The 13887-nt window shown below is 39.9% G+C and overlaps 1 protein-coding gene across 1 annotated transcript in view; it reads left to right on the top strand.

Moving 5' to 3' along the window:
* Positions 1-13887, top strand: part of pcdh15a (protocadherin-related 15a) — a 122934-nt gene that overhangs the window by 47007 nt on the left and 62040 nt on the right. Inside the window, exons 10-18 of the mRNA XM_081724266.1 lie at positions 802-910; positions 1189-1301; positions 3031-3237; positions 4784-4918; positions 6859-7008; positions 8690-8883; positions 9150-9282; positions 9692-9771; positions 12976-13069. Of these exons, the coding sequence (XP_081580392.1) occupies positions 802-910; positions 1189-1301; positions 3031-3237; positions 4784-4918; positions 6859-7008; positions 8690-8883; positions 9150-9282; positions 9692-9771; positions 12976-13069 (1215 nt within the window). The remainder of the gene's footprint in view (positions 1-801; positions 911-1188; positions 1302-3030; positions 3238-4783; positions 4919-6858; positions 7009-8689; positions 8884-9149; positions 9283-9691; positions 9772-12975; positions 13070-13887) is intronic.

Here is a 13887-nt window from a genome sequence, read left to right as displayed (position 1 = left end):
TGCCATCCCCCAACTTGCTTGTATTCTCTTTATTTTTTTTATTTTGCTAACTGGAAGTTACATTTCCAGGAAAAAGGGTTTATTTTTGTCCATCATATTTTCATCCCCTTCTCTGACATGTTCTCCAAAGGAATGGTGATATGTGGTGGAATGGTGGAAATAGGAAGATCAAAGATATCGATGTTGACGTGAGGTGTAATGTGATAAGGGCATTTTTCTTTTAAAGTCTGCTTATGGCTCCTGGAGGGCAGGGATGTGGCTAGTCTTGAATGCCTCAGGTGGGGAAGCGTGTGATGGCATAGGTAATGACTCATGATAGGCATTTATTTAGCATATCTTAATTAGTTCCTTGTTTGGAGTTAGTAAGGTTTTGCTTTTGGCTTTTTTCTTACTAGAAGCCTCTTCATTTTTGTGTATTGTATGTGTATTTCTATTTTTCTGTCTCTCTGCTTTTCTGCCTCAGAGTGTACATATGTTTGTATCTCTTTACCTCCAAGGGCAAATTCACATGTACAGCTAAGGTTGGATAGCATTTAGGAATTGAAACGATACAAGTGCAGATATGCCTCTCCTTTTGGGGTTATTTTTAGCAAAGAACAGAACAAAGCCACAGTGTGTGCCTTTTACCGACATGTCGAGCCTTGCAGTTACTGTACCATGACTGGTTCTTTATGGTGAGAAGGTAGATCCATTTATTCATCAGAAATTGCTCCCATTCATATCTGTCAGAAAAGCCAAACCCACTACTGTAGTTACAGTTGGTCAGCCCTTTATGAGCCCTTTATTTTTTATTTTTTTTAGAGCAAATTGAACCCTCTAAATGTGACTCCACCCATTCGAGCAGTCGACCAAGACAGAAACATCCAGCCCCCCTCAGACAGACCCGGCATCCTCTACTCTATTCTGCTTGGTTGGTATCCACAAAGCATTATCTCACTGTGCCTATCTCTCTCTCTCTCTCTCTCTGTCTCTCTCTCTCTCTCTCTCTCTCACACACACACACAAACACACACACACGCGCGCACACGCATGCGCACACACACACACACACACACACACACACACCACACACACACACACACACACACACACACACACACACACAAAATGTCTTTAATGCAATTAGAAACAGTATTACTTATTTAGATTAGTTAATTGTGCAGGCTCTGTTCCTTCTGTGATTTGCAGGCCAACCAGAAGTGTACCCAGAATTCTTTTCTCTGAACACTACCACAGCAGAGCTCCGCCTGTTGAAGCCCGTCAGAAGAGACATGTACCAGAGCTTCACACTCGTCATCAAGGTCAGGAGAAGTCATTTTCATTCCTACACGTACTGTCTCAAACATGGGACTCAGTGAGTGCTTTAGGCCCGAACTTCATTTCAGCATCTATGTTACATCATTGAAGTGTTATTAAGATTGATTTTTACCAGTTTTCCTTTTCATTGATAGCTTTTCAGATTTCCTTTATTAGTCTTGATGTATTCTCATTATAACCTTCCAAATCATATGATATAGTGTAATTACTACAAATATATTCACATTACCATAACAGTGAGATACATTGGAAACTCTTTCAGAGTTGCATAAATGAGGCATGGTAACTAATCAGAATGCATTTCTACCAAACCCTGCTGATCTGCCACAAGGCCAAGTTAATTACAGCAGATTACAAAAAATATAGTACTTTGTATAATAAGGCCTTAATTCTCCATTCTGAGTGGATTCACATAAATAAGACATCTAATCTGGCCTACAAAACATTCAAACACTGTTCCTTTGAAAGACAGGAAAGAGAAAAGCAAGAAAATAAGAGAACCATAAACTGAATGGTTTTATTAAATAGGAGGATTTATGGGTTACTCTTGGGTTAGCAGAAGAAGCTGGGAAATGTTATTGTGCATTTTTGTTTCCACTGAAAGCTCTGTATTAGCTCAGCTTGAAGCTTACCAGCTCAGGACTTGTCCCTGTATTACTGACTCAGCTCAAAGCTTACCACCTCAGGACTTGTCCCTGTATTACTGATCTAGCTCAAAGTTTACAAACTCAGGATTTGTCCCTGTATTACTAACCCAGCCCAAAGTTTACCACCTCAGGACTTGCCACTGTATTAAAAGTCATGCCACTCTAGCAGAAATGTGTATGTAAACAGTCATGTGTAGGTGGATTCAAAGTGGGTATAAATAAATGCTAGCATAGCAGCTCGAATAAGCAAACAGATTCACACACACAGACACACTCACACACGGAGCCTGTCAATAAAGGTAAACATGTGCCCTAATACAATTAAACAATGAAGGAGAAAGAGAAAGACTGGGTGGGGGGACTGGGTGGCATAAAGCATATCACTGTTCAGAAAGCCACAGATACGTAATTTAGAAATATTAAATGTGTATATTTTCCCTGCAAATTGGTGCATGCTCCTTTGTGCTCTTCTGATGCAAGATGCATTATAGACAAGCTGTTCTGAAATATTACAAATCAGGCTTTGTTTTCATGCAGTCATTTTGTAAAGATGCACTGAAAAATAAACTATTAAACAACATTGTGTAGAACCTGTATTATGCTGCTAAGGAAAATATTCCTTTGTGTTTTCCTCTGCTGGCTTGTGTATTATAAAAAAAAGATGATTGTGTGAGAAATGCTGAAGCATGTTTATCATACAAGGAAGCATTTGTATTTTAAAAAATATTACAATTCCTTAAATTTGCTGATATATTGGATGTGAAGTAAATATTTCAGTTCACAGTGGACTAGACTCACGGTTATCTGTAATTATTTACCAAACAGATCTTTACATTTCAAAAATAGAAAATTTAATCTAAGCAACAACTATAGCATATGCTAACTGCCAAATGTGATATGTAAATTTAGCTCTATGTGTTAGCCTATCCTCACTCATTTAAACTGTAGCTACAGGGGAGCTCTCTATAGTGCTGAACTGCTCTCCTGCTGGGCTAGCGCTGAGCTGGCAGTTTCATATATAGATGCATTTATCCCAAAGTGTTTGTTTGGTTGTGCTTGTGAGCAGGCTCAGCAGGATAATGGTCACCCTCTTCCTGTACTCGCCGATCTGCACATTGACATTTTGGATGTAAACAACCAGGCCCCCTACTTCCACCAGCCGTCCTTCCAGGGTTTCATCAGCGAGGCCGCTCCAGTTGGTGCCACCATCTCTGGTGTAGCCAACCTGACGGCCCCTCTAGCCATCACTGCCCTGGACAATGACATAGAGGAGGTGTGTACACAGCCATATATATATATATATATATATATATATATATATATATATATATATATATATATATACACACACACACACACACACACACACACACACACACACACACACCTTCAAACAAAAACACAGTCTCTTTTGTTTTGTACACTGAAGTAAGCATTATCACTGTGACTACATTGGGCAACGGCAGTTGGTGATATCACGGTGTTTGTATGTGTGTGTTGCAGCTCCAGCCAGGTGCCATACCAGTAGGTATCAAGCTGATGTAAAGTGTCGTGTGCTATGTTCATTCTCTCTCTCTCTCTCTCTCTCTCTCTCTCTCTCTCTCTCTCTCTCTCTTTCTCTTCCTCTCTTTCTTTCTCTCTCTGTGGTGTTTTATCTGGGTTGAGATGAGAACCATCTATTTGTGGAATATTTAAATGACCACTGACCCTGCTCCTATATTGACTAACCTGAAACTAGTACTTATTGTAGGGTATTGTTTATTACACTGATGTTGACTAACAAACTCTAGTACTTATTGTTCATTGGACTTATCATTGTCTAAGAGCTTATGTATTTTGTACTTCTAGACATCAGCATTGAGCCCTGTATTTCTACAGTATTCTAGTTCATTGGTATATTGGACTCTAACCTACTTTACTGGCTAGGATGTATTCTATGAGTAAATGACAAAGCACTTTTTTAAGTCACTCTGGTAAAGAGCATCTTCTAAATGCTAAATAATAAAGGTAAATGTAATGTAAGTGTGAGACTAATACAGTCTAATATCATATTAGTTCCTCTTCAGTGGCTGGATTTAGTCCTTATATGTTGTGTTTTCTCTTTGCTTTTCTCCTTTTTAATGCCTTGTTGATTGGCCACGAAAATGCATTTATTCATTCTTAGTATGATCCTTCCATGTGGTAAGAGTCACTGTGGCATAATATTTATTTTAACATAACAAGAAAGTAACTAGAAGTGTTCATTGTGCTTATTGTCAGGTTAAGAGGGCATGAATTCAGTGAATTTAGTTTGTCTATGAGTGCCTTAAGCACTGACAGAGTGCAGCGCTCTCTTATTGCCTGCAATGTTTCTCACAGGAACCAGTGGCAATATGCCAATGGCACATTCACCTTTGAGCTGTTCTGTCTGTATGAAACACTGAACGTCTCCCACCCCAATCTCTCACTCTTTCTCATTGTTCTGTCCTCTTCCCCGTCACTTGATCTCAATCATTTCTCTCATTCTTTATCTATCACTTTCTTTCTCATTCTCTCTATACCTCTTTCAGACATTAGTAATTTGAATCAAAACGTAAATCAATTTAGATACTCATCAGATTATTTATATATTAGTGGCCAATCTTTTATCCTTATTTTAACCAAACTGCAGCTCTCCTATATTTATGATCCTTCAGAAATGTTTTACACTTGATTTTATTTTATTTTTTTTTATTTTACAGACACATTCAAATGTAGCTGTGGAGTGACTGAAACCAAGAAAGTATGCTTTCTCTGATGTGGGAATTGGTGTTAAGATATAATTTGTTTCTTCCTTAAAGACTAAAGACCCACAGTTGAAGATATCACTAAGTGACTACACCTCTGTCTTCTCTATTACCTCTTCTGGAATCACTCGTTACCTCACCCTGCTCAGGCCAGTGGACAGAGAGACACAGATGAACTACACTTTCACGGTATGAGCAAACACACACAAACACACACACACACACACACACACACACACACACACACACATACAGAGAGAGAGAGACATACATTCAAACATATACACAGACACATTTGCTTACCACTGTCTCAGTTACTTCCTTTATAGCTAAAAAACAAAGATGTTCAGTGAGGATAACAAACACCTCTGTAAATGTGATGATCTGCTCTGAGGTTTCTTTTCCTGTTTATATGATGTGAGTAATATTTTTTACTATGATTCTTACTGTGAGAATTCTTCACCCATTACCTCACAAATCAGCATGAGGTCATTCTCTTGGAAGAACAAAATAATTGTTTTACAGAATAGATGGGATGGCATGTGAAGCCCCTTTTCCTTGTGGTTTTTATTCCATGGCTGGTTTCTAAAGAGGGCTCTGGCATCTGAGCAGTGTCCAGCTTCAAGCCCCCTGTGATCTTCTTACCAGCTTTGCTCTAACATAAACAAATGGTCAGTCAGGCCAAAGGAACCATATGGTTCAGGGCTTCAGTAGTGGCTGCTGTGTTCTCCATGATTATAAACATGTTTATTTTGTAAACGTGACTCTTCTGTATCTTTCAGTGCTTAATGGTAAGGACTTTAAACCTAATCACCTGCAATAATGCCTTTGGTGGGCTTAACAATAGGCTGCTTATCAACATAGAAGAGACACCTTAGCATTTGATGCAATTTCATTTATGAAGAAAGATCTGAATGAAAATTAGTTGATTGTGTTCCTGAGTGGAGAGGAACAATTATGCCTAATTATGGTGGTCGACGATGATGCACTCATCAGCTATTTAAATAATGCCTGTGTTATTCTGGGAATTGTAGTTATTTTTTGGTTGTTTTTCTGGTTCAACAAGCTCACTGTGTAGTGCGCCATTCATTTTGACCACTTAAAGTTTCAGATGCTTAGAACATTGGACCCACAGGTCTAATAGTATTCACATCCTCATGCTGTCATTGCTTTGCAGTTTCACATTTGTTTGCTTCTCCTTCTTCAGTAATGTCCCTGACAGATCCAGTTACAAGAATGCATCTCTGAAACCCTTAGAACAGGAAATAATATCCCATGCCAGATAGGTTTACTAAGTTCAAAGCAGAACCAGCCTTCAAAGACATAGAGCCATCTGTCTTAAGCACATAGCAGGAGCGCATTGTGAGAATTCTGCTCCTCCCCTTCTGTCCGCAGCATATGCCAGGTTAAAAGAATCATGCAAATGTAAAGCCCGCGTACTACAACTTCACTTCTAAAAGAATGAGCAGCATTCATGTAGAAATTACCCAGAAGTGAGAAGATCTTCCACCAAGAATTACTGGATCCATGGCACACTCATGCACACAGTTTGCTCTAGAAATCAGCACAATCATGGTGAAAAGGCAGCTAGCAAATGCATGTGTTTATGTATTTAATACTGCCTTTCCCTGAGGCAGGCAGAGAAGGTATTGAGCTCTAGCCACACTTACAGCCAAGAGTCTCTGGAGAATGTGCTTAGGAACACCACTGCTGCTTGGAGACTTGAGCTTAGAGCTCAACTCCTATGAGTAACCTTCGACTTGTATGTCATGCCGAGAAAATCAGGAACAGAAGCTTATGGTCAAATGCTGAAGACTGATGCATTTTGAAGCAGTGTGTTTCTTCTGTAACAGGCAGTTTGTGTGTTTTCCCCCAGTAATTGCACACCATTTTATCCAAAGATGCATGTAATTGCTCAAATTCTCTGCTTTAAATTGCATCTTGTTAGCCCTCACAGCAGGTTGCGAGCTCCTTCAGTTTCTATGTCCTTTAGTCTAAAAAGTGAGGTGACATGCTAGGCATTAATGCAGCATTTTCCTTCCAAGCTTTCAAACTCATATTTGTCAGTAATATATTCAGAGATTGCCAAATAGTTGTTCAATCATATCGTTTTAACACTCATCATGCAGATGGTGGCATCTGATGGGGTACAGCAGACCATTCCCAGGACAGTGAACATCCTAGTCATTGATGCTAATGACAACACACCCACCTTTTCTCAAGTGTCGTATACCAAGGATGTGTACACCAACATGCAGCCGGGGGACACTGTAATACAGGTGAGCTGATTCCTGTCATACTACGTTCAGAAATGTCTCAGCCTGAAGACATACTTTTAATGTATTTCAGGAAAGTGTAATGTGGTAAATCCTATTTAGAATATGAGAGAAATATTAACTACTGTACTGTCCAACCAGAAGGTACCATGTTGAAGCCTCATGAAAGACCATTTTGAGAAAGTTTTCTTTTCCTGAACATTCAGCCAAGCTGAGGAGGTGAATGATGGTTAGAAGTAAGAGAGGAACTTCATAAGATGGATCAAAGGCAGAGTTGCTTTATTACTTAGTCTTCTGAAGTTCCAAGAGTTCCACATTTACAAAACTCTCTACAACTTTTTGCCAGCCAATAGATCCAGAAGGCTCTATTGCAGTAACAATATGCTTGATTAAGTTTGCAAAACAATATTTGCAATACATTTTAGTACTGTTGGAAATATTTTAAAAGACTTAAGCACCAGACAAACATGTCTGAAATAAGGTGGAACATTATGACTGTTTTTGATTCCCCAATATGTGAAAAAGCAAAAGGCTCCATCCAGAATGTACACTTGATCACATGCTGGCAAACCAGGAATCTTCATCAGAGGAGTTTTCCTTGTGAATGCATAGATGTGTAAGAATAGGTGTCCTAAGTGGTCTTGCTCACCTGGTAAGGATTGATACTGCCACAGTTCTGCTGGATTCAAGGGTGAAAGTTAGACGTTATGAGACAAGCAGCTGACACAGGTGTTCTTGTATTACTGACACTTTAATTAATCAGACCTAAAATATGCTTATTGCAACCCCTGCTGACTCAGCTCATGCATGGAACTGGTGTGAGCAGCATTAGCTATTTTTAAAGTAATTGATTTAGAAAGATATGGTTTATTTCCAAGAAATAATTTTAAAAGAATTTAAAAGTTTCTGTTGTTGGTTAACATGTTTTTAGTGTTAATCAAGATTGGCATATTTCTTTGAAATCTCATTCAGACATAGCATGTATGCTCCATATCAATAAACCTGGATGCTGAGCACATGTGAGATATTATGGTAATTGCTCGCTTTTTATATGGCTAAAAGCATGCTGCTATGGCCAAAGCTGGAAGCCAAGTAGCAAGGTCATGCAGTTTCAGCATGAGTTGTGACAGTTGTACCAACTTCAAACTGATTGACACATTCTCCTAGAAGGAAAGCAATTTGAACTCTTGGTCCTTAGTAAGTGGTGCTGAATTAACAACCACTTCAGCACTAATGTGGTGTGTGCTTATGTTTTAGACAACACTTCAGCAACCCTGTCCTCCCCACTGAGCAGGTACTCACTGTCATGTTAAATGCAAATTTTTGGAAAGTTCTCTTAAAACTTTAATTATTGATAGTTGCTTTCATTGGTCTGACGAAAATTCACTCTTTCTGTCTTCTACTTCTAGAAATCTTACTTACAGACAGATTTCTCTCACTTTAAAAACATTTTACAGCAGACTTATAAATTTTCCAAGAAGGTCAATCAATTCTTTTGTGTATTTTAGGCAGGGCAATGCTTTCTCAAACTGCCCTTCATGTCAAAATGGTACTCTGGAAAAGACCAAATGAAATGCTTCAAGTCTTATGTGGACTTAAACACAGTGTTCAGATTTCTGATATGTTGAAACTGTTGTAATCATGATGAACAACTGGTTGGTTCATGTCTCCTTCATTTCACCAGCTTACTGCTCAGGATGCAGATGAGGGTTTGAATGGGCTAGTCACCTACATCATCTTGGCGGGCGACCAGGGGGATTTTGTGATAAATAACCGAACAGGCCGTATCACCATAGCCCCAGGGGTCAGTCTGACCATGGGCCGCACCTACGCCCTCACCGTCCGAGCAGCGGATAATGCGCCTGTGGCTGAGAGGAGGTGGACCCTTTTGCACTTTATCCCACTAGTCACTCTGAGATGTACTTAGTTCCTCCCACCACTTATCTGTCTCCATGCCTGCTTAGTTTTACACTCTGGCTTTCATTTAGCTATATATAGCTTCTCAGTTATATTTATTCATTTTAATATTTTTAGGATTTATGTTGAATTATGTTTATCTTTTAAAGTTACTGGTTTATTATATAATGTCATTCTGGATTACTTGCAGCTAAAAAAAATATTTATTTATTTATTCTTTGCTACAGGAGCTCCATAACTACCGTTTATATTGAAGTTCTGCCTCCTGATAACCAGAGTCCTCCACGCTTCCCTTCCCTGATCTACAGCCTGGAGGTTAGCGAGGCCATGCGGATAGGGGCGATACTCCTCAACCTGCAGGTCAGTACTGATGCTACTTCTCAACCTGCAGGTCAGCACACACAGTACTGATGGCAGCATCTACTTTCTTGTTTGTGATGCTCAGAAATGACCATTCTTAGTTTTTAGTTTTATTTTGCTAATTTCTTCTTTGGAGTACAACCACAGCAAATTCAAAGTGTTAAATAAATGTTTTAAAATTGAAGATTTCATCAGTGAATGAAAGGAAATCAGACTCTCTCACATGTAGAGCCATGAACCCTCTCCTGAGAAACTGAAAGGTGTGGAGGCACATACATATTATTAACTGGTATTCAGAAAGAAGGAGAGATGGTGGGGGTGGGGAGATTAGGAATTAGGAATTAGCTCATTTGCCAAAATAAAATAGATATGATCCATGTCATCTGACTCTATTTCTGTGTTCCTTTAGGCTACAGACCGTGAGCTGGATCCAATTACATACCACATTGAGAGTGGTGATCCACAGCAGGTATTCAACCTCTCTCAAACGTAAGTGTCCACATAATACAGGATATATAATTTAGGACTGCTGTACTGATGAAATGTATTACTGTTATATAATGCCTATTTTTTTTACTTTCCATTTATAAACTATGCAAAGAGAAATAACAGAGTTGGCATATGGAATATAGAAAGCATATTTTGGTGAACTTGGATTATATTTATTTTTCCCTTTTGTCAAACCTAAATAGCTGACAGTAAAGGTGCTGAAGTTAGCTGTCTGCAGTGTACACATTCTGTACTTGATTTAACTTGCCTAATGTGAACTTGTGCGATTAAGTTTTAGTTCATTTAGTTCATTTTTAGTTCATTTAGTTCAAACTCCCTCTGAAGAGCTATGGAAATTTACCCTAGAGATGACAGCAGTGGTTGTATTGCTAGGCCAGTGAAATATGTTGAGTGCATCTGTGTTCAATCAACAACTTTAATCCCCTTAGCTGTGAATGACATTCAACTTTCAAAATGTAAAACTACTTATGATGAAAATTGAAGAAGATAAAGTTTTACTCTTCCATCTTACTGAGGAAGATAAAGTTTACTCTATCCTCTTAGTGATACTATGTGGCATAACCTGCAACGATCATCCAGCGAATCTGGGAAAGTTAGGTGGGATAGCATCAATGGAATATTTTAAAAGGTCCCTGCAAAGTGAAGGAATGTGAAGGGAAATCTCAAGCAGAAACTTGTGTAAGGTGGATCAGTCTGAACTCTAGAAACCTCACCTGCAAAAAATAGACTCACTTACTTCAGTAGTTATATTGATGGGTATGGCTGGTTAAGCAGCTACCCACCTGGCAGTTAGTCTTTGGTAACCTGGCACCTGTAAAGGGTCATATTGGTCTTTTCGACTCTTTCCTAGGAAGCTCACAGATACTGTGCCAATTAGCCTGGATCTGCTCTGCCTGCTATGCTGATGGCATGCCACTTGCCTCAGATGCTGCTGAAGACTCTTTCTCTCCACAACCCACAGGGAGAGAGTGACAGTGGCAAAGAAGGTGGTGAACACACTCTCACTGCAGCTCTGAGGCAGTGCCAGTAAAGGCTGAAACTGTGGGGCAGAGCGGCCTAGCTTTGTAGTCCGGCCGGCATCTCTGCACGCATCATGGGCATGTCAGCTTTTGCCGACAACCTCTGTACATCTTCCGGCTGTCAGCCCTCATCTCCACATCTCCTCAGCTCTCTGAACCCCTCTCACTCCTTTGCTCCCAGCCCCAAGCCAGGGATGTGCAGCCAAGGCTCTTCAGATGAGTAGAGGCAAGATGAACAGAAAGAGAGAAAGGGGGAAAACTTGTTACTAGGGAAATGTATAAGAAGACTGGGTTAAATATTAAACTAAAGAGGTCTGTGTTCTGTCCCCAGGATAAACACATAAAAAAGGGGATGTGTGGATGTTTGATGTCAAAACTTGAGCCATTGAACACAGAGCTCACAGAGCTGTTCAACATTTACTATTCCCCTTCTCTATTCCTCCTGTTTATCCTCTCCTTTCCTCTCCTCTTCTCTCCTCTCTTCTCTTCTCCTCTCCTCTTGGACAGTACATTGCACTTCCCAGCAGACGTTTTAATCACATTAATTCCTAAATTTCCTATGCATACAATCACATGAGCGCACATTCATATGTATAAAAACAATACAAAGATAAACACAAACACATAAACACAAAAAAGTATGACTGAAAATAATACTGCACCATGTGCAGGAAGCAACAGAGAAATATGTCACAGCTATATAATTAAAAACAGTAGTTCACAGTGTCAGTATCATGGAAAAACACTTATGTGCTTTAATTGTTCTGTAGTCTGGTAGTTTTGCACCATCATAAGACTGAAGCCCCTCCCTGAGATGGGAGGAGCTGGAATAGGTGATTCCCAGGGTGTAAGGGGTCAACAATTATTTTCTCTGCACATTTCCTAGTGCTGCTGGTAAACAGGTCATGAAGATTTGGTAGTTTTGCATCTAAAGCCTTTTCTGCAGACCTGCTGTTGCTTTGTAGTTCATGCAGGTCATGTGGGATGGCACAGCTGCACCAGTTTGTTTGATTAGGCAGTTAGTGATGACTAACTGTGTGATCACTGGATAGGACAAGATCATCAGCTTCTGGGGCAGGTGGAACTTTGGCATGAATGTCAATAACAGGTGAGGGAGTATTATAGAACTGCAGGAGGCAGGCTATTTGGGGAAAAATGTTTCACCCCTGGATAAACCACAGCAGTTAGATGGTAATAAAAAACAGATCAAATTAAATAATTTTTTCTTAGACCATGCAGCCTCTTTGTGAGGCTGTAGAAATAGTACTATTGGTGTTTTTATTTTGCACTGTGATTTTACGAGCTACTGAGGACAGCTTCAATCTATCATTTTGGCATCGAGAGAGATCTGTTTCTGGGAAAATAAAGTGGTACAATTCAATGTGTCTTCACACACAGCCACACACATACACACACACACACACACACACACACACACACACACGCACACGCACACACACACACATACATAGTACAGTTATCTCCTGTATCAAACTATCCCTAGTGACAGCAGTGTTAACAAAATCCAGCCTGTCTGACAACATCTTGCTCTTTACAATCTTACACACAAACACACCCACACACAGACATACACACACAAATATACCTTTCACTCAAGCATGCGGCGCTCTGCGTAATGCTGGCAATAGCCTCCTTGTGGTTTTGCTAATGGTTACTATGAGTGGGTTTGTGCAGGCCGAACACGTTTAGTGTAGACTGGGCCTTTTTCCATCCTTGCTGCAGCCTCCATTAATAAACATGAAGACATTAGCAGGGCTTATGATGCTGCTGTTTTGTATGGAAGTGGTGATGAGGTGCTCCGTGGCTGTGGGCCAGCTCTTTCCCTGCTACACTGAGGGAACAGCAGCCTGCTTTAGCACCCTGATTTTGCAGTTATTAGGCTGTTAACTAATGCTTTATATGGGAGGACTGTTCTGCAAAGCAATGCTGCTTGCAAGTGTTCAGTAATTCATCCCATGAAAAACTCCACAAGCATCTTGGGAGTTGTCAAGTTCTGTTGCTGAGATCTATGGTTTGTGTACCACTCTGTTACCATGTCTGCTTTGTATGTTCACTGATGCGTTTCTTGTGTCTGCACTGTGCAGGAAAAGTGCTCTCTGATCTGTGGTGTAACTGTGGGATTTTTTAAAATCTTTCTGTTCAGTATAGGTCTGCTGCTCTTGGCAAAAGCACTGGACAGAGAGACTACTGACCAATACCGCCTCATCATCACAGCTTCTGATGGACACCCAGCGGGGGTAAATCTCCAGTCAGTTCCTTAAACTCACACAAAATTTCATATGGCTTGATCTCATCGACATAAACACAATTAAAAGTCAAACATAAATATATAACCACTAAAGTTCATTGATTCAGTTGTTTGATAAGTTATTCATTGGGCTTTTCAAAGTGTTGGGCCCATAAGCTGGGGCATTTTCTCTGGCCTGCACACCTATAGAGTGAAAGAGAAGCCTGGTGTGAGGGGGCTTCAGTTTGGCTAGCAGCCATGTGTGCACTTCATTGTATGCACACACACCTCTGCTGCCAAGCTCTGATAACCAAATGAAAATCACTTTCCTTAATGGGCCAATTTCTCACAGCTTTTTTTTCTTCATTCCTTTCTCTCTCTCTCTCTTTCTCTCTCTGTCTCTGTCTCTCTCTCTGTCTCTCTCTCTCTCTCTCTCTCTCTCTCTCTCTCTCTCTCCCCTTTGTCTCCTTTTCTTCTCTTCAGTATTAAAACTGATAAGTAACAAACTTAATTCATGTGGTTTAACTCAGATGCAAATGAACTGTTGGTGTTGCATCATGGCATTCATGTGAGGCACACAGACACAGCATGTCTCCATGGAATCATAGCTTGAATAATTTTAATGTTCATTAATTTATTTAATTCTTTTTGCATCTTCATAGCTGCCAGACATCACTGCTAGGTCTTTTCTTTAAAATCTGAGATTAAATGCAAATCCATGTGTTTTTAAAATGCATTAATCTTTTTAAGAGTGCATATTTAATGTCCGCACTCTTATTAGTGGGGGAAGATGGAGGGACAAAAGGGGTATGTGGATATGATAAATAA

The sequence above is a fragment of the Electrophorus electricus genome, chromosome 12 (genome assembly GCF_041902795.1).
Source record: "Electrophorus electricus isolate QZ-2024a chromosome 12, ASM4190279v1, whole genome shotgun sequence".
Taxonomy (NCBI): Eukaryota; Metazoa; Chordata; class Actinopteri; order Gymnotiformes; family Gymnotidae; genus Electrophorus; species Electrophorus electricus.
This window is presented reverse-complemented; position numbering and strand designations above follow the sequence as displayed.